Here is a 27,581-nt window from a genome sequence, read left to right on the forward strand (position 1 = left end):
ATATAGTCTTAACACACAAAACATTTACATGAAGTTCTTCGACTCATGAAGCTCAACCAAGCTCTTCAGCTAGCGTCCTCTGCACCAGCTGGCATTGACATAATGTTTGGCACAAGGGAAAGCAGCACACTATGATATACAGTGGGGCAAAAAAGTATTTAGTCAGCCACCAATTGTGCAAGTTCTTGAAAAGATGAGAGAGACATGTCATTTTCATCATAGGTACACTTCAACTATGACAGACAAAATGAGGGAGAAAAAATCCAGAAAATCACATTGTAGGATTTTTAAAGAATTTATTTGCAAATTATGGTGGAAAATAAGTATTTGGTCACCAACAAACAAGCAAGATTTATGGCTCTCACAGACCTGTAACTTCTTCTTTAAGAGGCTCCTCTGTCCTCCACTCGTTACCTGTATTAATGGCACCTGTTTGAGCTTGTTATCAGTATAAAAGACACCTGTCCACAACCTCAAAAAGTCACACTCCAAACTCCACTATGGCCAAGACCAAAGAGCTGTCAAAGGACACCAGAAACACAATTGTAGACCAGCACCAGGCTGGGAAGACTGAATCTGCAATAGGTAAACAGCTTGGTTTTAAGAAATCAACTGTTTGAGCAATTATTAGGAAATGGAAGACATACAAGACCACTGGTAATCTCACTCGATCTGGGGCTCCACGCAAGATCTCACCCGTGGGGTCAAAATGATCTCAAGAACGGTGAGCAAAAATCCCAGAACCACACGGTGGGATCTAGTGAATGACCTGCAGAGAGCTGGGACTAAAGTAACAAAGCCTACCATCAGTAACACACTACGCCGCCAGGGACTCAAATCCTGCAGTGCCAGACGTGTCCCCCTGCTTAAGCCAGTACATGTCCAGGCCCGTCTGAAGTTTGCTAGAGAGCATTTGGATGATACAGAAGAAGATGGGGAGAATGTCATATAGTCAGATGAAACCAAAATATAACTTTTTGGTAAAAACTCAACTCGTCGTGTTTGGAGGACAAAGAATGGTGAGTTGCATCCAAAGAACACCATACCTACTGTGAAGCATGGGGGTGGAAACATTGTGCTTTGGGGCTGTGTTTCTGCAAAGGGACCAGGACGACTGATCCGTGTAAAGGAAAGAATGAATGGGGCCATGTATCGTGAGATTTTGAGTGAAAACCTCCTTCCATCAGCAAGGGCATTGAAGACGAAACGTGGCTGGGTCTTTCAGCATGACAATGATCCCAAACACACCGCCTGGGCAACGAAGGAGTGGCTTCGTAAGAAGCATTTCAAGGTCCTGGGGTGGCCTAGCCAGTCTCCAGATCTCAACCCCATAGAAAATCTTTGGAGGGAGTTGAAAGTCCATGTTGCCCAGCAACAGCCCCAAAACATCACTGCTCTAGAGGAGATCTGCATGGAGGAATGGGCCAAAATACCAGCAACAGTGTGTGAAAACCTTGTGAAGACTTACAGAAAACATTTGAACTCTGTCATTGCCAGCAAAGGGTATATAACAAAGTATTGAGATAAACTTTTGTTATTGACCAAATACTTATTTTCCACCATAATTTGCAACTAAATTCATTAAATATCCTACAATGTGATTTTCTGGATTTTTTTTCTAATTTTGTCTGTCATAGTTGAAGTGTACCTATGATGATAATTACAGGGCTCTCTCATCTTTTTAAGTGGGAGAACTTGCACAATTGGTGGCTGACTAAATACTTTTTTGCCCCACTGTATGTGGGAATGTTTGTTTTGTGTGTGTACTGTATGTGTGTAACAGCACTCACACAGCACCCAACAGGCTCCCCTCAGTCTCTCTTCATGAAGGCCTGCATCATGTCCATTGGCAGGGGGAAGATGATGGTGGAGTTCTTCTCGGCAGCTATGGTGTTGAGGGTCTGCAGGTAGCGCAGCTGCAAGCCCGATGGAGACTCAGCGATCACCAGAGAGGCCTCCTTCAGAGCCCGCGAAGCGTTCATCTCCCCCTCCGCTGCTATCACCTACACACAGGACCCAGGGGACAGGAGGCAGGGCGGAGGGGGACAGATAGAGAGAGGAAGGGAGAGATGGAAGAAAAAGAGGTTAGGTAATGACCATTTTAAGTAACAAAGATAGATAATGGAGAGAGAGAGCAGGCTAGAGGTCATGATCACATGAGCTCCTGCATTTTTCAGCATTTTCTTTAAAAAAGATAGATTTAGAGTTAGATGAACTTGGATTTTTTGTCAGGAACATATACAGGATGCTACCCTCGACAACATAACCTTCACTCCAAATCAAAACTCAAAACCTACAACCTGATTTTGGACGGAATTAAGGAATCACCTGGAGGTTTACAACTACCAATGATTATTATTCTATACAGCGAATTCTCTGGAAAACAACAGAAACCTGAAAACACCATCCAACCTGGAACTGAGTGAGTAATGTTTAGTCTGAAACGGTATTTTATTTCAAAAAGCCAAGAAGAAAAATACACTACATTACTTTATAGGGACTGAATGGTAAATTAAGGGTGCCAAGTTTGATACAGCTTCAATTAGCACTGACGTGTCAAGTGAGAGGTGTCAAAGTCCTTTAGCCCAACAATGGCAGGAGAGTCAAACAGTCTACTCCAACCAAATGGAGAGGCCTTAGAAGCTGCCTCCCGCTGTTCAGAGGTAATTAAAATACAGTACCCTGTGTATGTAAAGAATGATAAAGCAAAAAAAGACTACAAAATGAAGCTCCTTATGGAAAATCAAGAGACACTTTTTGCTGACTATTACAAAAATGGGAACATCAGCAACCTCATCTTCCACACAAACCATCCCCTGGCATGGCACAGTGCTATATTAGCACACTACCCCTTTGTTACGAGAGGAGGTGTTAACGAGGGGTGGAAACTCAGGATACTTGACAACGAGGACTCTGAGTCAGCTAATATAAATCTCTATAAGTCTGGAACAGTAATGGTACAGGGAAACCCCAAACAGTTTCAGCTGGACTTTCACCTAATCAAATAATTAGCCCAGCAGGAGAAGCTCTCCCTTGAGAAAGATACCCCCACATTGAGCGGGTCAGACCAGACCTCTTATATAACCCCACAAACGAGCCACCCCCAGCGGAAATTCAATCTCCCAGCACAGAGTACTACTCTCTCATTGAAATTAAGGATACATTTACCCAGCTGGAGGTAAGGCAGGTGGAGCTGGAACAGCAGGTGATTACTATCCAGTCAGCACAGACCCAGACAACAGTCCAGCACAACAACACTCTCCTAACCAGACCCGGAGTGCTGGAGGTGGAGAGAGACATATCTGAATTCTGGACAGTGGTGAGACAACTTCAACAGAAAGAGCAAGAGCAGGAGAATAACAGAGCACTAGAGGAGAGGATCAGACTGCTGGAGGAGAGGTTGAGGGGGATGGCGTGTGACAGAGAGCAACCCTAGAGAGGTGGCCATCCCCGCAGAGAAGCCAGCAGAACAGCCCACCTCAGCATTCGACAAAAGTCTCGACACCACAGCAGAACAGTCCACACCAGACCCTGACCATAGCGTCGACATCACAGCAGAACAGACAAATGAAGAACCCCAAGCCCAGGGGCTCTCACCCCCTCTGAGCACCCCCCCCCCCCCCCCTGTCAGCCACCCTGATAGGCCTTCTGACAACCCCCCCACACCCACTGAGGACATACACAAGACACAGATTGTTCTCTTTATGGACAAATGGGAAATATATACAAGACAAAAAAACGTTTTCCCAAACACAGTGTGTCTAAACTCTGGTGTCCAAACACCCAGCGCCCTAGACCTTCTGTCTGAGGACCAACTAGGTTCACCTAGCCAGATAATAATACACACAGGCACAAATGACCTGAGAGCACAGCAGGAAAGGGTGGCCACAGCACTGAAGGGAGTGATTGAAAAAGCTTCTTCTACTTTCCCCAATGCACAAGTGATTATCTCCACCCTGCTAACACGAAAATACTTCCACCCTGCCACAATACAGCGGGTAAACGCAAGTATTTCCTGTGGCTGTGCCTCAAAACCAAATGGTTTCCTGGCCCACCACTCCACCCTGGACTTGAACAGCCTTTACGACCAGGTCCACCTATACAAGGCAGCAGTGCCCACCTTCGCCCGGACCCTAAAGGACATTGCTCTCAAACGTAGCCCCAACACTTCACACAGCAGCAACAGATCAAATGACACAACGCCCAGACCAGCGAGACACCCTTCCAGACCTGCGGGACCCCCCCTGAACCTACACATAGAGGACCCACACCAAGAGGACTTATATCCAGACCACAGCACCAACTAGCCACATCCACACCCCCACCCCAACCAATCAACACCCCCCCACATCAACCATGCCCACACCCCATTTAGGCCCAGTCAGATCAGACCTATATAAAAATCACAGTCTACTTGAAAAGAGCAATACTCAATCATGAGGCATCAAAGCCAAAGGAACTGAGTAACATTAAGAAATGCTATAGATGGAAGGAATGCAGTTTGGAAACCTACCAAAACAACAATTAGGCAACAACAAATTCAATCCCTTTTAGACAATTTCCTGGGTAAAACATTCCACTGTAATAGTGAAGGTGTAAACTTGGCAGTAGAACATCGTAACAGTATATATGACCTCTCAGCTTCCCTATCAAATCTAAAAATCTCAAATAGAAAACCGAAGAAAATGAACAACAATGACAAATGGTTTGATGAAGAATGCAAAAATCTAAGAAAGAAATTGAGAAACCTGTCCAACCAAAAACATAGAGACCCGGAAAACCTGAGTCTACATCTTCACTATGGTGAATCACTAAAACAAACAATACAGAAATACACTACGGAAAAAGAAGGAACAGCACATCAGAAATCAGCTCAATGTAAGTGAAGAATCCATAAACTAACCACTTCTGGGAAAATTGGAAAACACTAAACAAACAACAACACAAAGAATTATCTATCCAAAATGGAGATGTATGGGTAACCACTTCTCCAATCCTTTTGGCTCTATAACAAAGCATAAAGAGAAAAAACATCTACAAGATCAAATACAAATCTTAGAATCAACTATTAATGACCCACTGGATTCTCCAATTACCTTGAATGAGCTACAGGACAAAATAAAGACCCTCCAACCCAAAAAGGCATGTGGTGTTGATGGTATCCTTAATGAAATGATCAAATATACAGACAACAAATTCCAATTGGCTATACTAAAACTTTTTAACATCATCCTTAGCTCTGGCATCTTCCCCAATATTTGGAACCAAGGACTGATCACCCCAATCCACAAAAGTGGAGACAGATTTGACCCCAATAACTACCGTGGGATATGCGTCAACAGCAACCTTGAGAAAATCCTCTACATTATCATTAACAGCAGACTCGTACATTTCCTCAATGAAAAGAACGTACTGAGCAAATGTCAAATTGGCTTTTTACCAAATTACCGTACAACAGACCATGTATTCACCATGCACACCCTAATTGACAACCAAACAAACCAAAACAAAGGCCAAGTCTTCTCATGCTTTGTTGATTTCAAAAAAGCCTTCGACTCAATTTGACATGCGGGTCTGCTATACAAATTGATGGAAAATGGTGTTGGGGGTAAAACATACGACATTATAAAATCCATGTACACAAACAACAAGTGTGCAGTTAAAATAGGAAAACACACACATTTCTTCCCACAGGGCCGTGGGGTGAGACAGGGATGCAGCTTAAGCCCCACCCTCTTCAACATATATATCAACGAATTGGAGCGGGCACTAGAAAAGTCTGCAGCACCCGGCCTCACCCTACTAGAATCTGAAGTCAAATGTCTACTGTTTGCTGATGATCTGGTGCTTCGTCACCAACTAAGGAGGGCCTACAGCAGCACCTAGATATTCTGCACAGATTCAGCCAGACCTGGGCACTGACAATAAATCTCAGTAAGACCAAATTAATGGTGTTACAAAAAAGGTCCAGTCGCCAGGACCACAAATACAAATTCCATCTAGACACCATTGCCCTAGAGCACACAAAAAAAACAATATATACCTTGGCCTAAACATCAGCGCCACAGTTAACTTCCACAAAGCTGTGAACGATCTGAGAGACAAGGCAAGAAGGGCATTCTATGCCATCAAAAGGAGCATAAAATGCAACATACCAATTAGGATCTGGCTAAAATACTTGAATCAGTCATAGAGCCCATTGCCCTTTATGGTTGTGAGGTCTGGGGTCCGCTCACCAACCAAGATTTCACAAAATGGGACAAACACCAAATTGAGACTTTGCATGCAGAATTCTGCAAAAATATCCTCTGTGTACAACGTAGAACACCAAATAATGCATGCAGAGCAGAATTAGGCCGATACCCACTAATGATCAAAATCCAGAAAAAGCCATTATATTCTACAACCACCTAAAAGGAAGCGAAAACCTTCCATAACAAAGCCATCACCTACAGAGAGATGAACCTGCAGAAGAGTCAGTCCCCTATGCAAGCTGGTCCTGGGGCTCTGTTCACAAACACACCCCACAGAGCCCCAGGACAGCAGCACAATTAGACCCAATCAAATCATGAGAAAACAAAATGATAATTACTTGACAAATTGGAAAGAATTAACAAAAAAACTGAGCTAGAAAACTAAACAGAGAGTACACATGCTATTTGACTGACCCAAACTTAAGGAAAGCTTTGACTATGAACAGACAGAGCCCCCCTTGGGTTGAGTCGGAGATCTTTGTGGGCACTCGGCCTTGTCTCAGGATGGTAAGTTGGTGAAGCTAGTGGTGTGGGGGCTGTGCTTTGGCAAAGTGGGTGGGGTTATACCTCGGACCACTGACCCCTCCTGTCTCAGCCTCCAGTATTTATGCTGCAGTAGTTTATGTGTCGGGGGCTGGGGTCAGTTTGTTTAAACTGTCCTATTCAGGTGTCCTGTGTGAAAAGTGCGTTCTCTAATTCTCTCCTTCTCTCTTTCTTTCTCTTTGACCTGATAGGACCATGCCCCAGGACTACCTGACATGATGAGTCCCCAGTCCACCTGGCCCTGCTCCAGTTTCAACTGGCCTGGGCCCTAGGACCATGTCCCAGGACTACCTGAATGAGGCCTTGCTGTCCCCAGTCCACCTGGCCATGCTCCTGCTCCAGTTTCAACTGTTCTGCTACTATTATTCAACCATGCTGGAGAAGACAGGCTTTGTGCACAGCCAATGCCAACAAAACCTGAGAGGTGGAAACATGAGCTCCCCAGTCCACCTGACTGTGCTTGCTCCAGTTTCAACTGTTCTCCTTATTATTATTTGACCATGCTGGTCAATGAACATTTATGACCATATTAGAGACACATATTTCCCTCAGATTACACAGAATTTGAAAACAAACCGAAGGGCTATATAAATAAATTTGATTTTGATTTGATTTGATAGCCTTTTTGATAAACACCCATATCTACTGATTACACAGGAAAACAAACCCAATTTTGATAAACTCCCATATCTACTGGGTGAAATTCCAGTGTGCCATCACAGCAGCACGATTTGTGACCTGTTGCCACAAGAAAAGGTCAACCAGTGAAGAACAAGCACCATTGTAAATACAACCCATATTTATGCTATTTACTTTCCCTTGTGTACCCTTAACCATTTCTACATCGTTACAACACTGAATATATACGTAATATGACATTGTTAATTTCTTAATTGTTTTGAAACTTCTGTATGTGTAATGTTTACTGTTCATTTCACTTTTCTATATTACCTACATCACTTGCTTTGGCAATGTTAACACGTTTCCCATGGGGGGGGGAGAGAGAGAGAGAGAGAGCGAGAGAGAGAGAGAGAGAGAGAGAGAGAGAGAATTCCACATTGTCATGGAGCGCGTGTCCATGACTTACAAACAATGACACTGAAACAAATGATTGGATGGAGAGACTCTTTATTGTGTCTCTTTAAGGTATAGCCAAGAATCCTGCAACTAAAGAGAATATGTTGGATTGAGTAGCACATTCTGTTTGCCAACAATACCTTGACATAAGGCGTCAAAGTCGAGTGTTTATTATGCACGCCAGTTACTAAAACAATGTAACTTGTTAACCGTGGTTCTACCGTGTATAAAGCTGCCTATTTAAACATACATGCTCTAGTAATGTGAAAAATATTACTAGAATAACGATCAAAGTGTTGGTAGAGTATAATCACATCGTTTAACCAAAAATGTGTTTGTCTGAAGCACCACAATGTTTCCTTGTTGAAGTGCCACTGTGCATTACGCATTACGCAAATTAGTCTACGAGTCATCGAGGGACATGTATTGCTTGATGGGAATAACCAAAGTGGTGAATTATCCCGGGGGTGAATTACTTCATGAATGTGTATTGTGAGACTTAAAGAAGATTTCATGGTACAAGTAATCAAAGGGTTTGTTTATGTAAAACTTTTGTTTAGGATGTTATATGTCCATGGGAAATTACACATTTATAGTAGAAATGTGTTTTGGGGTGTGGGGTACTAACTTCTAAAGTCGAAATATCCTTATTCATGTTACCATTTTAAAACTGAAGGTAGGTAAATATACAGAGTGAGAAAGGGGAGAGCAGAAAGCTTAAATTCTGTCAGAACATGTTATTGTTAAATCTCATATGGAGAGGTGATAAGCCACAGTCTGGTGTCAGTCACTGGTAAGGTGGGACTGCAGTGAGTTAGGGAGAGGTGAGGACTGTGGCTTGAGGTAAGGTCAGAGAAGTGAAGAGGAACAGTTCTATGACATACACACGTAGGAGGCAGAGCCGTGACTACCCCAATGAGAGGAGCCACTTAAGTTCCTGCCTGGCAACAGAGATGTATTGGCTGTCTAGACTGCGGAATCAACTCCTTGCACCAGTAGAGGATATTCATATATGCACTTGTGTAAACATGTCTTTGTCTGTGCAGCTGTGTGTGAATAAACTTGGTTTGAGCTTTTACTAGTCGTTCGTGAGTTTCACAGGGGCTATCAGGATGGAACATTCCTAGCTGAAAGGAGTTCCTGGAAAGAATACTTAGGTGGTCAGTTGGCTTTTGTCTGGGGGAGAGCAGGCTGGGCGAGTAACAGGTTGGCTGAGTAGAGTTATACCTGAGTTTTGTTAGAGGCAAAGAGTTGTTGCCGGAAGAGTTTAAATTGAGAATACTTTTGATTTATTAAAGTCTTTTTAAATGTCCTGTTTTTTATTTTCCGTACAACCTTTATTGGCCAATTAGTCCTGCGCCTGGTAAAAGAAAAGCGTCTACGAGAGGTGAGCACCAAACCATCCTGTCTGTCTCCTCGCGGTCCGATCCGATTCGGCTTCTTCTTCACACACATATCAAGTGAATGTAAGCATACAGAGAGTAACCATAGTGAGTGGATGATTAAATAAATCAATCCCAGAGAGCACGCTTATCTTTAACCAGCAGATTGAAGATGATATCCAATTAGTGTAATGGCCGATGGGAGGAGACTCGGGCAGAGAAGCCCCAGCTCGTGACCTGCTATGCTCTCTGGTTCTTATGATATGACCACCGGTTGCTAAGGAACAAGGGAGATGACGTGTTGACCTGTCAAAAAAACATTTTCATCTGGATGATTTATTTTGGGAGTCAATCAAATCAACAAACGATATAATAGAAGCCAAGTGGGGATTTTTCACTCAGAGGAAAAGGATTTAGCTCAACTCAAGGGACTGAAAAATAGACTAAAGACCAATGCCTGTATATTCGAGTGTGTGTGTGACCCTGGTGTGTATCTGTGTCAGTACCGTACCTTTGCCCTGGCCTCACGGCTAGCCTCGGCCTCTGCAGCCATGGCCCTCTGGAGCTGCTGGGGCAGTTTGACGTCCTTGATCTCCACCCGCTCCACCTTGATACCCCAGTCATCTGTAGCGTCGTCCAGGGTAGTCTGAGGAAACACAGGGGATAAGACACGGAACTCTACATCCAACACGCTCCTTTTGAAACCTCAGGTCACAACAGGCCCAGACAGGGCTCAAAAGTGTGACCATTTTGGCCGCATATACTCAAAATATTTTGCTGTGTGACCTGAAATTAAATGCAATTTTAAGATCACCAGTGCGCCTAGAATAAAAAATGTGCCCACTTAACAATTGTCGTAATGATTAGGTTTCGTTGTACCTTTGTTTCCGAGTGCCCTAGAGAAAAAGCAGAGTGCAGATTCGTTAGTGTCACGGCTGAACCATTACTACAAAGAAAATTCATTGTTTCTGGCACAAACAGGTGAAAGGTAATTACCCGCACCATTACTAGTGGGTTTTGACCAACATCTGTCGGGACATACACATTGCCACAATCATACCCTGGATCTATTTTGTCCCGTGGAATAGATCTAAATGTTTATCCTCATAATTATGGACTATTGAATCACCATCTTATTAGGTTTGCAATCGGAACAAATAATTCCCTCAGATCCCAACCAAGTATTATCCAAAGCCGCACTATAAATTCTAGGACAACCCAAAGATTCCTAGGTGCACTTCCAGACTCCCTCCACCTACCCAAGGGCGGTGGAGTAAAAAAAATATGTTAACCACCTAACCTTAACCTTGCGTAATACCCTAGATGCAGCCACACTGCTAAAAACATAGAGGGGTGGAATATCCACGGCAGTGACAATAACCAAAGAAAATTATCTCAAGGGGTAATTGTTGAGATATTCCAGATCGGGAGAAGAAAAGGACTTGAGTTCCTTTACGCTACCACAATCACACCATGAGTTGTTAATCATGAGACATGCCCCTACATCTTTCCTACCTAGTGGCTTTTAGTGAACTCTAGCAACATCTCCTGTTTTATGGCATTTATGACTTGCTGCAAAGTGTGGTATTAAGTTTCTATTGCAAGACTAAATAAAGAACAGACGGTGCATTAGAGTACCTGCATGCTGTGGAGTATTGTGCGTGTGTATGGTCAGGTTATGGTCAGAGTGAGTGGTAGGATTCTGTGGTCCAGTACCTGCATGCTGTGGGCTATCTCCTCGCGGTCAGACAGGATCTCAGCCAGGTTCTTGGTGCCCAGGACGTTCCTCAGGGTGGTCTGTGCCAGCAAGCGGGTGGCAGCGTCAGCGTTGGTGATGTTGGCCACAGCCAGGGTGGCATTCTGAACACGGTAGTACACCACTCCATCAACACTGACCGTCACTGAGTCCTTAGTCAGAACCTGGGGAGAAGGGGAAAATCAGTTACTACTGACAGCACTGATCATAACTGGCATTTCATGATAAGAGTAATTAAGGTAATGGGGGGCGGGGCTCACCTCTTGTGGGGGGATGTCGAAGGTGATGGTGCGCATGTCCACATTGATGAAATTATCTGTGCACGGCAGGATGAAGAACAGGCCTGTGGGGTGATGTGCACACACACATGTTTAACAGTGAAGCCTAACGCTACAAATCAAGCCTCAGTTCCATTAGTCTCACAACTATTGTACAATCAGTACAGTACAAAAACAGAGTTCTGGGCAGGATGGTGTGTAACATACTGTAGCTTAGGGCAAACAAGCGGCTTAAAAGGATACTTTGGGATTTTGGCCTCGCTGCTAAAATCCTGAAGTATCCCTTTAACAGAGGCATTTGCCCCGTGCAACTTTCACTGATGTAAACAGCTCCTTCTTTTTCTTGAATAATTGTTCCCAGCTGGGACTTCAGCTAAATGCTAGCTGCTGGCCCTGGTTGTACTGTACTGCAAGTCTGCAACACAGGAGTATGCTCTGAATTCGCTATGCAAAGCATCATGGGATATGATGGAAAATTCCATGGATTCCCACCCTAAAAATGTAACTGGTTCACCCCCCACTCCAACTTGGTTTAAGGCTAATGCAGAGTAACACCAATGCATAAAGCATCAGGGAAACTTGCAAATGCAATGACTACTGACTAGCCCATAGCCTGACTTATAACAGTTGATTCTGTTGAAAGATCTTATCTGACAGTTGGACAAGACTTACTATGGAGGGAGGGGGAAAGACCAGAGATAATGAGCAGAGTTTAGTTGGCGAAACCAAATATTAAACTCAACTTTGGTGTTTGTGTCTCCGGGCAGCAGAGGCACTTGAGGGTCCCTTCGTGACAGATGGACACGGTTTATTATTACCCCTGGCTGTTATCATGCGGCTGTTCCGGAATCCTGCTAGATCATGTTTCACCCATGGAGAGCAATGCTTGAGAGTTTGATGTCCATAGCCTGGCTATGGTAGATAGACTACTGGGGCCACTTTATACTTACACTGAAGGTTGGAGATTTTTTAAGGGCAATAGCGTATCTTGCACATTGTTAAAGTGTAAATACAGCTAATTAATCAATTATCTTAAGAATGCCACCATCTACTGAGGGGTAAATGTCAACCAAACCTTCAGCACCACTCTTCCACTCAATGTCAAAAGTTGCACTTAAGTCTAACAAGACAGCCCCCACAATAATTGTATCATCATTTACTTTCAGCTAGTCATTTGTGTAAGTGCTGTGCTTGTTGAGTGTCCTTCCCTATAAGCATGCTGAAAGTCTGTTGTCAATTTGTTTATTGTGAAATAGAATTGTATCTGGTCAAAAAAAAAATCAGAAGTTTACTAAGGGTTGGTAACAGGCTGAATGGTCAGCTATTTGAGCCAGTAAAGGGGGCTTTACTATTCTTGGGAAGCGGAATGACTTTAGCTTCCCTCTAGGCCTGAGGGAACACACTTTCTAGTGGGCTTAAATTGAAGATGTGGCTAATAGGAGTGGTAATATCGTCCACTATTAGCCTCAGTAATGTTGCATCCAGATTCCCAGACAACAATAATTATTTCACCACTTCCACACTCACTTTACACAATTCAAAAGTATAATTCTTGTCTTTCATAATTTGGTCAGTTATACTTGAATGGTTAGTGTCAGCATTTGTTGTTGGCATGTCATACCTAGGTTTTCTTATCTTGCCAATGAAAAAGTAATTAAAGTAGTGGGTTTTGTGATTACTGAGCCATCTGATTCAATTAATGATGAAGCCGAGTTAGCCTTTTTTCCCAAATTGTAATTTAAGGTGCTCCAAAGCTTTTTGCTGTCATTCTTTATATAATTTATTGTGCACCTGAATATGGTAAGTCTGAATACCAACTACTGAGAAGTGCGTAGGAAAGGTGTGCGTAGGGAAAGCGTACACTAATTTACCTAGGAAAGTCTGAATACCAACCAACTACTGAGAAGTCTGAATACCAACTACGTAGGAAAAGGGGTAAGTCTGAATACCAACTACTGAGAAGTGCGTAGGAAAGGTGTGCGTAGGGAAAGCGTACATTTCCTAAGTCTGAATACCAACTACTGAGAAGTGCGTAGGAAAGGTGTGCATAGGGAAAGCGTACATTTCCTAAGTCTGAATCGGGCCATTCGAGAAATGAGGAGAGCCCCATTTAGGGAAAAAGTTAGCATCAAATGGTAATATCATTAGAGTAAAGGAAAACACACAAACAGGAGATGCACAAAATAACCTTCCGAATAGGCGGTTGGTAGTAGGCAAAAGAAAGATCAGAGAGAGCTGAGGAGGGATGTTGGTGTTTATTCTGCACTACCAGTCCAGTACTGTGACTCAGGTCCACTGCTTCTCATCAAGACATCAGTTTGTACAAGGACAGCAGTGGAGCTCTAAGATCACTTAGTTTAAGTCTCTTAAGATCATTAGTTAATTGATTGCAATAGCTGCCAAATTCTGTAACTTATTGTTAAATAGAGACCTCTCAAAGTATTCTATAAACATCGATCTGAAGGCCAACTATTGGTATATTTAGTTTGTCATGACAAATATACCCTGGACATATTTTACAGTGTTACCAAGGCAAAAAATCCTACCACACAAACTACGCTTCGGAAAACAAAGACCAGAACTATTTTAATTAATGTGCTTGCTGAAAGCAATTCTGCTATTCTGTTTAAACATAAGCTACTGCAGGACAGGAGTGGTTAAACTAGGACACAGAAGTGCAGAACAGATCCGTTGCAGTGAACTCCTACACAGTGGTTCAATGGAAGAACAATTATAGTGTGGTAGCCCACCACAATATAAAACAAATAGGTCAAAGCAGATTTACCACCTAACCACATTAACACTAAGTGGGGGCTTGAATCCTCCTCCTAACATACTTTCACAGTTAAGGTGGTTTCAAGACAGGCCCACATCCTGTTTACTGCGATTTTCGTCTATATCATACTAGTAGAGACTAAAATGTAATTTTATGGGACCTTGAAAGAATCCAATGATCATAGCTAATAGGCACAGAGTTTCTCCAAGGACGGTGGGTGTGAAGGTGATGATGGGGAGTATGTTACCTGGCCCTTTAGCTCTTCCTCGTAGGATCCGCCCCAGCCGAAAGATGATGGCCCTCTCATACTCCTTCACAATCTGGGAGAGAAAGTAACACAGGCTGGGTAGTCATAGTTCTCCCCTCTTTCGGCCAGGCCGATTAATCGGTCAACCTCTAGTACAGAGGCCCACTATCAGCAACCATCACTCCTGGGTTCCAATGGGACGTTGTGTTAGCTATTGCAAGTTTATAATTTTAAAAGTCTAATTGATCATTAGAAAACCCTTTTGTAATTATGTTAGCACAGCTGAAAACTGTTGTCCTAATTAAAGAAGCAATAAAACTAGCCTTCTTTAGACTAGTTGAGTATCTGGAGCATCAGCATTTGTGGGTTCGATTACAGGCTCCAAATGGCCAGAACAAATGACTTTCTTCTGAAACTCGTTAGTCTATTCTTGTACTGAGGAAGGCTATTCTATGCGAGAAATTGCCAAGAAACTGCAGATCTCATACAACGCTGTGTACTACTCCCTTCACAGAACAGCACAAAGAGGCTCTAACCAGAATAGAAAGAGGAGTGGGAGGCCCCGGTGCACGACTGACCAAGAGGACAAGTACATTAGCGTGTATAGTTTGAGAAACAGCCATCTCAGCTGGCAGCTTCATTAAATAGTACCCGCAAAACACCAGTCTCAACGTTAACAGTGAAGAGGAAAATCCGGGATGCTGGCCTTGTAGTGTATATAAAAAAATTTACCCCTTTTTCCTCCCCAATTCTGTGGTTTCCAATTGGGAGTTACAGTCTTGTCTCATCGCTGCAACTCCCGTACAGCTCGGGAGAGGCGAAGTTTGAGAGCCGTGCGTCCTCCGAAACACAACCCAACCAAGCCGCACTACTTCTTGACACAATGCCCACTAAACCCGGAAGCCAGCCACACCATTGTGTCAGAGGAAACACCGTACACCTGGCGACCATGTCAGCGTGCACTGCTCCCGGCCCGGCTCAGGAGTCCCTGCCGACCAAACCCTCCCCTAACCCGGACGGCGCTGGGCCAATTGTGTGCCGCCCCATGCGTCTCCCGGTCACGGCTGGCTGTGACAGAGCCTGGACTCGAATCCAGAATCTCCCGCGGCGCAGCTAGCACTGCGATGCAGTGCCTTATACCAGTGTGCCACTTGGGAGGCCCCCTCTCCCCTTTTTGACTAACTTTTCACTACACTGGTAATTGAGATATCATATGTAAAGTCTATGAACATACGGAGAAGGAACTGTCAGATGCGTCACAATAACCCCTGAACTAGCCGCATTTGGAGCCAAATTTGAAATGGAATACATTGAATACATGCAGCAGGGTGGAAAAAATAAATATAGGAATTTAAATGCATTTTCGAAAGGTCTGTGTCACCATTCATGAACTACATTAAATATATACACTGAACAAAAAATATAAATGCAACAAGTTGGCTTCAGGTTTCATGAGCTGAAAATGTTGTTCACAAGTTTGTTTAGATTCTTGTTAGTGAGAATTTCTCCTTTGCCAAGATAATCTATCCACCTGACAGGTGTGGTATATCAAGAAACTGATTAAACAGCATGAACATTACACATGTGCAGTTGTCACACAACACAATGCCACAGATGTGTCAAGTTTTGAGGGAGCATGCAAGTGACATGGTGACTGCAGGAATGTCCACCAGAGATGTTGCCAGATAATTGAGTGTTCATTTATCTACAATAAGCCGCCTCCAACGTTGTTTTAGAGAATTTAGCAGTATGTCCAACTGGTCTTACACCCGCAGACCACGTGTATGGCCTTGTGTGGGCGAGTGGTTTGCTGATGTCAACGTTGTGAACCGAGTTGCCCATGGTGGGGTTGTGGTATGGGCAGGCATAAGCTACGAACAATGAACACAATTTGAATGAACAGAGATGCCGTGATGAGATCCTGAGGCCCATTGCATGCATCTTTAGTAACCCTGTGCTTGGCGTGGCTGTTATGGGAAGAACAAAACATTCAATATGCCCTGAAATGTTTTGATATGCAACCTGGAACAAAAATGTAAGAGGACCAGTTCTTCTATAGTGAAGCAAATCTCACATCTGTGCTGTTTCCGAGCAATGTTGTTAGGCTACATTGTATAGTTCAAAATAATTTCACTTCACCAAGACGTCCAAGTTCTTCAAGTTTACCACTACAGTGCCTTCAGAAAGTATTCATATCCCTTGATGTCACGTCCTGACCTTAGTTCCTTTGTCCTGTCTCGATTTTAGTTTGGTCAGGGTGTGAGTTGGGATGGGCATTCTATGTTTTGTGTTCTATGTTTTCTATTTATATTTCTATGTGTTTGGCCTGGCATGGTTCCCAATTAGAGGCAGCTGGCAATCGTTGTCTCTGATTGAGAGCCTTACTTAGGCAGCCTGGTTTCCCACTATGATATGTGGGTAGTTATTTTCTGTTTAGTGTTTTTGGTGCGCCTTACAGAACTGTTCCTTTGTCGGTTTGTTGTTTTTGTTCAGTATTCATCTTTATTAAAATTATTATGAATTACGTACCACGCTGCACTTTGGTCCTCTTCTCCTTCTCCCGACGACAATCGTTACACTTGACTTGTTCCACATTTTGTTGTGTTACAGCCTGAATTCAAAATGGATTATATAGTTGTTTTTCTCTCACCCATCTACACAGAATACCCCATAATGTCAAAGTGAAAAAAGTTTAAAACATTTTTACTTAAGTATTGAAGATTAAATACCGAAATCTAGTTTACACCCCTGAGACAATACTTTGTAGAAGCAACTTTGGCGGCGATAACAGCTTTGAATCGTCTTGGGTATCTGTATCAGCTTTGCACAACATGGGTATTTTCTCCCATTCTTCCTGGCAGACTTTCTCAAAAACTCTTAAGTTAGATGGGGGAGCAGTGATGAACATCAATCATCAAGTATTTCCACAAATGTTCAATGGAATTCAAGTCTGGGCTTTGGCTGGGCCACAAAATGACTTTAACAGTCTTGTTCTGAAGCCATTCTAGCATTGCTTTGGCTGTATGCTTGGGGTCATTGTCCTGTTGGAACGTAAATCTTCGATCCCAGTCTAAGGTTGTTTGCACTCTGAAGCAGGTTCCCATCAAGGATTTACCTGTATTTGGCTCCATTCATTGTTCCTGTATCCTTGCTAATCGTTCAGTCCCTGCTGCTGAAAAGCATCCCCATAACATGATGCTGCCGCCACCGTGCTTCACGGTGTGGATGGTGTTAGACGGGTGATGAGCTGTGCCTGATTCTCTTCAGACACAGCGCTTTGCATTCAGGCCAAATAGTACATTTTTTGTCTCATCAGACCATAAAATCTTTTGCCTTATGCTCTCAGAATTTTTCACATGCCTTTTTGCAAACTCCAGGCGTGCAGTTCTGTGACTTCTTCTCAGGAGTCGCTTCTGTCTGGCCAATTCCCAATGATGGACACCACTGTGCTCTTGGAAACTTTCAACACTCTAGAAATGGTTTTATACACTCAGATATGTGCCTCATCAGAATTCTCTCTCAGAGATAAGGACAGTCCCTTGAACATCATGGAATAGTTTCTGCTCTGACATGCACTTTCAACTGTGGGGGTCGAAAAGTATTCAGACCCCTTGACCTTTTCCATATTTTGTTACGTTACAGCCTTATTCACATCAATCTACACATAATACCCAATAATACCCAATTTTCTTTAGATTTTTGCATTAAAAATATGTATTACAAATAAAAAAAACACAGGAATATGTTATTTACATAAGTATTCAGATCCTTTGCTATGAGACTCAAAATTGAGCTCATGTGCATCCTGTTTCCATTGATCATCCTGGAGATGATTCTACAACTTGATTGGACTCCACCTGTGGTAAATTCAATTGATTGGATATGATTTGGAAAGGCACACATCTGTCTATATTTGCCTACTCAACTTCCTAACCGGTGCTGGGTAAAATCACTGGGGAAGCCAAGCCAAGTCGGTAAAAAGCCATATTACAACCTAGGTTGTGAAAATTGCATTGTTTGCTCTATAACCCAATCATTAAAACGCCACCGTGACATACAATAAGGCAGAGACAACAGTCACACAGTGGCGGAATAAATTAAATTACACATTAGTTTGTATCATCACAGACCCAGAGAACAACATCTGTCCGAAGTCCACAAAGTAAATATTGCATGTAACAAACAGTTACATGACCTACAGCATGGTCCAGCAAGTTCATGTTTTCTATAAACAACTACTGATTGAACCACGGAGTTACCACAGGCACAATTTAAACATCATCAAATCAACTAGGCTATAATACAGTGAAAACTAACTTAAAGACAATTTAGTCCAATCAATGTTGCTAAATTTCACGTGGCTAGCCATGGTACTGATTTCTGTCTGTGTGTATGTGGTAAGAGTAAAAACATTTGACTCACCCTAATTGTGAACGCTAATTCCATTCTCTTATTCAAGTTGGCAAAACGGTCTATGGCTCTGTCATACAGTACGCTTTTAGTTTTTGTTGCCATAGGCTACTAAACTAAAATGCTTGCTAGCCTAATTTCCTGGCATGGGCAACAATGAACCAGCTAAGTTTGCAAGATAGTCAACGTGAGAGTACTAGGCTACATCTAGGACCGAGGTAAAGTTAGTTTTATATTCATACATTCGGACATTCAGACATTCAACAGACATTCGGGAAAAGCCATTTACAAATGTAAAAATCAATAGCTAATTCACCGTTTGTCACAGAATCATCAAACTAGATATGAGTTATTCTATAAATTTCAAGCATACTTTTGAAACCTTTGTTTTGAATACAAATTCCAGTTTTGATTTGATAGAAAAGGCGGTATAAATCAATAACGTGTTCACTGATTATTTAATTTTTATCTTTATTTAACTAGGCAAGTCAGTTAAGAACAAATTCTTATTTTCAATGACGGCCTAGGAACATTATGACATAATCATCAAAATAGGTAGGATTTATTCTATTACAATCTTAAAGTGTATGCCAAATCAATGTTTTCATTTTTAGTGCAACAGTTACATGACACAACAGTCATTTATTTATTTATACTTCTCTAATTTAACAGCAAAGACGCCCCTTCCAAGCATTTTCTATTTTGGCTTTGTTGAAGTCCTTCTTTGTCATCTCCATTCAAGCTGAATGGTACCATCTCCTGAGGGGGTGGCAGGGTAGCCTAGGGGTTAGAGCGTTGGACTAGTAACCGAAAGGTTGGAAGATCAAATCCCTGAGCTGACAAGGTACAAATCTGTCATTCTGCCTCTGAACAGGCAGTTAACCCACTGTTCCTAGACCAGTTAACCCACTGTTCCTAGACCAGTTAACCCACTGTTCCTAGACCAGTTAACCCACTGTTCCTAGGCCGTCATTGAAAATAAGAATTTGTTCTTGACTGACTTGCCTAAAGGGAAAATAAAAAAATAGATTCCGCTGTTCAACACTTACAGCCAAATGTTTAATACCCCGGGTATTCCCAGAACATATTCTGGAAAGTCTTTAGATTCAGGGGACACTTTATTAGGTACAGCCCCCTTTGCTTCTGGAACAGTGTGAATTCAAAACTGTTGATGAAACTGGGAAAGGAGATGGACTGTTCAAGTCCAGTCAGAGTTTATTACAGTCAGTACAAGTGTTTTAACTTTTCTGAGTTACCAAAGACCATCACAGACTGTGCTGTCATTTTGCACATTCTAAAGTCCAAACAAACAGTAACAGAATACCTGAATACTTCTCATCATGCTTTAGTGTCTAGCAAGCCAAGACCACGGGTGTCACGACTTCCGCCGAGGTTGGCTCTCCTGCCCGTTCAGGCGGTGCTCGGCGGTCGTCGTCACCGTCCTACTAGCCACTACCGATCCCTTTTCGTGTATCTGTTGGTTTTGTCTGATTGTTTTCACCTGTGTGTTGTTTAGTTAATTAGTGTCTGTATATAATGTAGGTAGTCCCGCCCTTGTTTTAAGCGGGATTGTTTATTTTGTCATTCGTTTCGTCTGTCAGTGTTTTTGTGTTTATTATTCTCCGGTTACTCTGTTATCCTGTTTTGGATAATTTCACCCTGTTTGTATTTGGGTTGACTGTTTTTATTTTGTTCACCGGAGAATAAACTTATTATCGCTATTTGCTCTCTGCGCCTGATTCCACCCACCTTGAGTAGACGTGACAACGGGACTTAGTGTATGTAGGAGCAATTTATTTTCGTGAATAAGGTGGTGAACCTAATAAAGTGGCAAGTGAGTGTAAATATCACAAACAACTCCTTTTGAGCAGTGTCTGTCTGTTATACGTTTGATCAATGGGTATAATGGTAAATCTGATCCCTAAGGTCCTCACAGGCTCACTTAGATACATAGAGTTGGAGGTAAAGAAAAAAATTTGAAACTAGGACATTAAAACACTGGCAGAATTCTTTCATCCACATACATTCACATAAAATATATATTTTAAAGTATAAATACCCTTCAAAGACCACTGTCTTTCTGGACATTTTAAAATGTTTGCAAATAGTTATTTCTACAAGTAATGTGAATTGAAAGAGATTTGGTAATACCTATGTAGGTGACGTAGTTTATACACTGGTATAATAGGTAATATGTGTGGTAATTGCACAGCTGCCTGCTGAATTATGTAGAGTTGATATTTGGCCAGTTTATATATTTTTTCATTAAAAAAAATTGGGTTTGTCCTAGATTTTAATGCTTAGCGCAAGTAGATTGCGGAGGGGTTCACATACAGTTCAGAGGCAAATCATAATGTATTAGCCAAAAAACAAAACATGTACCGTCCACTTCTTATATTTGTGTTTTGTTTTGTTATCCACCCCTGGTATCTTTCAATACCGATGCTAGTATATATATATTTACACAGTATACATGTACACTACCATTAAAAATGTTGGGGTAACTTAGAAAGAGTGACCCGGTGTCACACCCTGACCTTAGGGAGCCTTGTTATTTCTCTATTTGGTTAGGTCAGGGTGTGATTTGGGTGGGCATTCTATGTTTTCTGTTTCTTTGTTTTTGGCCGAGTTTGGTTCCCAATCAGAGGCAGCTGTCTATCGTTGTCTCTGATTGGGGATCATACTTAGGCAGCCCTTTTTCCCACATTTAGGTTGTGGGATCTTGTCTTTGTTTGTTGCATGTGTTGCACTCTGAAGCTTTATGTTTGTTGTGTTGTTTATTGTTTTTTTGGTGGAACATTTAATAAAGAAAATTCACGCCTACCACGCTGCACCTTGGTCCGGTCATTCTACCACTAACGACGGACGTAACACCCGGTGCACAACTGAGCAAGAGGACAAGTAAATTAGAGTGTTTAGTTTGAGAAACAGACGCCTCACAAGTCCTCAACTGGCAGCTTCATTAAATAGTACCCGCAAAACACCAGTCTCACTGTCAACAGTGAAGAGGCGACTCCGGGATGCTGGCCTTCTAGGCAGAGCTGCAAAGAAAAAGCTATATCTCTGTCCAGTGTCCGTGTTCTTTTGCCCATCTTAATATTTTATTTTTATTGGCCAGTCTGACATATGGCTTTTTCTTTGCAACTCTGCCTTGAACCTGTAATCGAACCCACAAATGCTGATGTTCCAGATACTCAACTAGTCTAAAGAAGGCCCGTTTTATTGCTTCTTTAATCAGTCCCTTCTAATAGGGTATAACAGACTCGTTAGAAGTTTGACCACACTCCCTCTAGTCCCTCTACTACATGCCCTCTATCAAATCAAAACTGGAATTCTTACTCAAAACAAAGGTTGTAAATGTATGCTAGACATTTATAGAATAAATCATACCTAGCTTGATGATTCTGTCATAATCAGTGAAAATGTTATTGATTTATACAGCTTTAGATGGCATTTTATAGACGTTATGTGTTTCTATCGAATCAGAAGTGGAATGTTTACTCAAATCAAAGGTTGTAAAAGTATACTAGATATTTATAGAATAAATCATACCTAGTTTGATGATTCTGTGACAAATGGTGAATTGGTTATTGATTTATATCGCTTTAAATGGCATCTATAAATTGTATGTATTTTTATCAAATCAAAACTGGAATGTTTACTCAAAGCAAAAGGTTGTAAAAGTATGCTAGACACTTATAGAATATATCATACTTACTTTGATGTTTGTGACAAACTGTGAAGTATTTATTGATTTATAAAGATTTAAATAGCATGTTAAAGATTTTATGTATTTCCATCTAATCAAAACTGGTATTTTTATTCAAAACAAAGGTTGTAAAAGTATTCTAGACATTTATAGAATAAACCATATCTATTTTTATGTTTGTGAATTAGTTATTGATTTTTACAATTTTAAATGGCTTTTGGTGAATGTCTGATGAATGCCTGTTGAATGTCCGAATGTGTGACTGTAAAACCAACATTACATCTAGGCTACATATTGAACTTATTGAATCATCTCAGGCCAGTGGAACAAGATATGACTTTATGGTTAGATCAGAATCGCCATCATAATCATTGGCCTGTAAAGATACTGTTAGTCAAAACAACAAGTCCAAATCACCATCTCAAATCAATGGCAAAAGGCCATATTTAGCAAGCTAGCTACTGCAGGACAACAACACAAGCAGACTAGAAACAGACACCTTTTTCTTTAGATGTGATTTGATTGGTGTGAAGGCCTCCCTTGGGGGGCATTTTACGGTGCCTTGACAACCCACTGTTGAGCTCAAGTCAACGCTGATTGGCTAATAATTTTATACTTTTTTAATCAAGGGAGGCAAAATGCTTGCTGGCATCAATCAATCAATCAATCAAATTCTACAGTGGCAACATGTCATACTCTTTTTTTCCATATATGTGGTCCTTCTGTAGCTCAGTTGGTAGAGCATGGCGCTTGTAACGCCAGGGTAGTGGGTTCGATCCCCCGGGACCACCCATACGTAGAATGTATGCACACATGACTGTAAGTCGCTTTGGATAAAAGCGTCTGCTAAATGGCATATATTATATTATATTATTATATAGCGTCAGATACATGGGCTACACATACTTAGACATAGGGGGCGCTGTTTCCCTCGCTCAGATTATTTATCTGGTGAGATTCAGCCACTTGTGAATTGAAGGGAAATTATGAAAACACAAAGACAAAAGATAAATGATTTTGGTCAAATATTTTGGGAAGCCTGGCTTCCCTTGGCATCCATGAATACACGCCACTGTTGCCCTCTGAAGAGGAAACAACGATATGTAGGCAAGTCTAACCACATCACTCCCAAATGGCACAGATCTGAGATGTTCTTTCACTATAGAAGCACTGGTCCTCTGAAATTTTCATTCCAAGATGCACATAAAGATATTTAGGGTTATATGATGGTCTGCTCTGCCATTCCTCCCCTTCACACCAGGGCTGCCAGGAATGGACCCATCAAAAAACTATAAAGCAGCTTCCCACTACCATGAGATGTCAATATTTAAGGTATTACATGAATGGTGACCCAGCCCTTCCAAAAATACAGTCCATTTAAATCATATTTTCTTTCCACCATGCTCCATGTATTCAGTGTATTCCATTTCAAATTTGGCTCCCATTGAAGCTTTACTTCCAGGCCATTATGACACATCTGGCAGTTCCTTTTCTATATGTTCCTAGTTTAAAGTGTGTAAATATCTAACAATATACAACCTTGACGGATGGTGCTGCATCACGAGTAGGAGAGAAAGGCCATTTAGATGGGCAACGAGGCATGCTGGTTCGCGATCAATTCACAGAATAAATAAGACTCACACAAATGACACCCCTAACCAGTTCTCAGTTCACAGACCATAAAGCTTGTGTAGATGTATAGGTAATGACTGTACCTTAATACACATCCATATGGAGAGAGGCAGAGTCGCGAGCATCAGAAGGATGGATAATCCGACAATGATCCACCCACATAAGCCAATACCAATATCTGGGCTCTCCAAGGCTGAAAGACAATACAAAAACATACCAACAGTGTGAAATATAACTGCAAACAGAAAATGTACATTCTCACATCCCAGCCAACCCAAGAGCAGCCCCTTCCACATCATGCATTTCTGGTAGCATCATTCTTCAAAATGTTTCATCCGTATTCTTCTGTGATCTGCCAAGTCTGGTTTATGTAGCTGAAATTGTGCATCAGCTACAGTACCTAGGCTACACACAATTAGGCTGAAAATGGTTTTAGAACTGCTGGTAATACCCAGATATGAATGTGTCTCAAGTTAGCAACCAGCGAAAGCATCCAATCCAGATGACTGAGATTTCACACTAACCTTTCCCTAAATTCACACCCTGAACCACCTACCACAACAATGAATCAATCAGACTATTGTTAGATTAGGATGAAAATAAACAGTCTAGAAGAGATTAAGTTTATCCACTGAGCAACTGTTCAAATTAAATTTGGTTAATGCCAACAGCCCTAAAGCTTTACTTGTTGAATTAAACCTACCTAGTTAGCTATCGAACAAGTAGCTGATTCCCCTGACATACTCAAAAGGAACCTACCTACCTGTATCAGAATCACATGCAAACTACAGAGATACTGTATACCATAATATTCAGACGATTCACAATGGTAACATTACAAGCCTTGGCGTTCACATGAGGGGGGATACACCACTACTGTAGCAGGGTTGGGTCAATTCTGAATTGAGTGGAGTGATTTCATGCCAATGAGAGCGGAAAATACTCTGGGTATCTCAGATTGATCTGACAATTGTCACATAGGCGCTTCAATGGGAGGAAGGATGTTTAACATGCTTTTTACATTTGTATCCCCCTTTTTGGGAGAAAATCATGATGAAAGTGGCCATTTCTGAACCTTTTTAGACCTATGTCTCCTGTAATACCCTATGATTTGTGAACCGTACATGATACAGACAACATATTGGTGTCATTATAATCCTTATAGCATTCTCTCAAAGATGGAGCATGTCTAGATTCTGAAATACACATTTACACATTCATTTGTTCAATATTAAAAATAAAATCTCAACTACCCTTTTGGATTTTGCTTATTGTTAAACATTATTTGTAACAATATACATGGCAAAATTCCGGAGTGTGATCTCTGGTTCTTTTAATGATATGACCCATTTTATACATAGACATTGACTTTATAGGTCATTAACCAATCACAGCTCTCTTTTAAGATTGCACATTCCTTAAGTCAGAAGCAAAGGGAAGCAAGAAGCAAGTTCCCTGTGAATCCATTTTCCCATTCTCTGTTGATGTTCATAAAATTGATCATACCTTCAGAATTAGCACAGACCCCACTTTGGAAATGTGATGTACATGTAAAGTATATTGTTCCAAATAATATGTCTTAAAATAAACTAAATCAAAAGGATAGTTTGGAAATATTCATATTAATATGTTTAATGTTGAATACATTAATGTGACATACTCCAGAATCTGTATCATGTACAGATCACAGATCATGGGGTCTTGGGGCGCAGGTAGCCTTGTGGTTAGAGTTTTGGGCCAGTAACCAAAAGTTTGCTGGATCGAATCCTCGAGCTTGACAAGGTTAAAATCTGTTGTTCTGCCCCTAAGCAAGGCAGCTAACCCACTGTTCCTGGGCGCCAAAGACGTGGATGTCGATTAAGGCAGCCCCCCCGCACCTCTCTGATTCAGAGGTGTTGGGTTAAATGCAGAAGACACATTTCAGTTGAATGCATTCAGTTATAAAACTGACTAACGTAAACTCACCCCATTCCGTACAAATGTGCGCAACCGGAACATTCAAACGAGGCTACAAAGAAAACTAATGGGACTGTAGTGACTGTGTTGACTTCAAAATCGGGGATGTGAACTAGGTTTCTATTCAAGTGTTGATCGACATGGTAATGGCTCTAAAGTATTGGGGAAAAGTTGAAAAAACTGACCCTCCTTTACATCGTGACGTGTCATTTCGTAACGTACAGCACGCATAAAGCAACTATTTCTGTCTTACAATCTCTCCCCACCAGGTGTAGCACTTCTCTCATCCTTTAAAAACAAAAAATGGACAGGGACAGGGGTAAGGGGGGATACCTAGTCATTTTTTGCGTCATCATTGCATGCGATCATCATTCTCAAAGCCGTTGTTTACTTATAAGATCACTTTAGCACCGCCTAAAAACCCGATTCAAATTCGACACAAACCTTCAAATAGGTATGTAATGACACATATAAATTCTTTATAGTGTTTTATTTACATTTTAAATGCAATAAGGTGATAAGTTGGACAGATCCGAGTGAAAAAAAGCTATTTTCCCACACAACATCTCTCCTTCTCACAACCACAAATTAGTTTCGCTTAGCATTTTTAAAAAGACCGACGGGGCTCATTATGTTGAATCATGCAGAAACGGGCAGCGTTTAGGTCATGTAATTGATTATTTTGGAAAGGGGAGAAATTGTGCTTTACAATGGTATTGACATTACAGTTGATCTGAAAGTATTACGTTTCTGGGGCGCTAAAATAAGGTCAATTGTACGGACCAAGGCGATGTACAAAAATGAGTGAGTTTACGTTACATGCAACTTGTAAAGAATCATGATGTAAAAACCATTTCAAACATCCTTCCTCCCAATTAAGTTTCTATGTGAGAATTCCCAGAACAATCTGAGATACCTAAAATATTTTCCGCTCCAGCTGGCATGGAATCACCCAGATGCAAAGTGCTCTTTATTTCCAATTAAATTCTTGAATTGAGTTAAATTCAGAAATGCCTAATTAACCCTAAACCTGTACAAGCAAGGGATAAGAATGTTGCCAGCCAATATGACAATGAAACATTTAGAACGAACGACTGGGTCAGGTCCATAGATGGAGAACAAAAAGACTGAACGACTGGGTCGCGCCTCGACGTTGGGCAAATAGCCTAACTAGGCAACTGCCCAACACTGCAGGCAAACTGTATTGAATGGAAAATAGCAATGTGGCAAAAACGTAAGTTAACCATTATGTCTGATACATAATGCGTGCATGCGTGCGTCGCACACCACAACGGTGTTTTGTAGGGTGGGTCTCTGTTCTTTGGTCATGTGTTGATTTGACCAACTAAAGATGACCAAATGTAGATGTCAGCAGACTTAAGTAAATAGACTGGATTATGCCTACCTGCTTGACGTTCCCGTCTTTTACTCTCTCTAATTGAAATGGTTTCTTTGCCGTCTTCCTCCATTGTAAAATACAGTTCAGTCACTGATCTCAGTACTGTCGCTTCAGTCGAGTATGTGTGTTGATGAAAATGAGCGTGTTTGTGTCACAAGATAA

At 41.6% G+C, this 27,581-nt stretch overlaps 1 protein-coding gene across 2 annotated transcripts; it reads right to left on the bottom strand.

Annotated features, from left to right (window-relative positions):
* Positions 1–1,657: 1,657 nt before the first annotated feature.
* Positions 1,658–27,581, bottom strand: LOC124047867 (stomatin-like). 2 transcript variants are annotated; one of them, XM_046368192.1, is made up of 8 exons: positions 27,426–27,581; positions 24,148–24,257; positions 14,314–14,386; positions 11,273–11,355; positions 10,973–11,176; positions 10,136–10,152; positions 9,768–9,902; positions 1,871–2,003 (listed from the first exon to the last, which is right to left on the bottom strand). In XM_046368192.1, exons 1-8 carry the CDS (start codon positions 27,487–27,489, stop codon positions 2,000–2,002), a joined length of 690 nt encoding a protein of 229 aa, XP_046224148.1. In that variant the 5' UTR covers positions 27,490–27,581; the 3' UTR covers positions 1,871–1,999. The 2 variants fall into 2 exon arrangements, with proteins under 2 accessions (XP_046224147.1, XP_046224148.1); XM_046368191.1 differs by lacking the exon at positions 10,136–10,152 and having other exon boundaries at positions 1,658–2,003.

The sequence above is a fragment of the Oncorhynchus gorbuscha genome, linkage group LG11 (assembly GCF_021184085.1).
Source record: "Oncorhynchus gorbuscha isolate QuinsamMale2020 ecotype Even-year linkage group LG11, OgorEven_v1.0, whole genome shotgun sequence".
NCBI lineage: Eukaryota > Metazoa > Chordata > Actinopteri > Salmoniformes > Salmonidae > Oncorhynchus > Oncorhynchus gorbuscha.

Bases quoted from the DNA above. Each gene is read 5' to 3' on its own strand.
- LOC124047867 (XM_046368191.1), bottom strand. From the start codon at position 27,489: ATGGAGGAAGACGGCAAAGAAACCATTTCAATTAGAGAGAGTAAAAGA. The intron at 24,258-27,425 runs GTAGGCATAATC...ATTGTCTTTCAG, and splicing joins AAGACGGGAACGTCAAGCAG to CCTTGGAGAGCCCAGATATT. The intron at 11,356-14,313 runs GTAACATACTCC...ATCACCCCACAG, and splicing joins AGGAAGAGCTAAAGGGCCAG to GCCTGTTCTTCATCCTGCCG.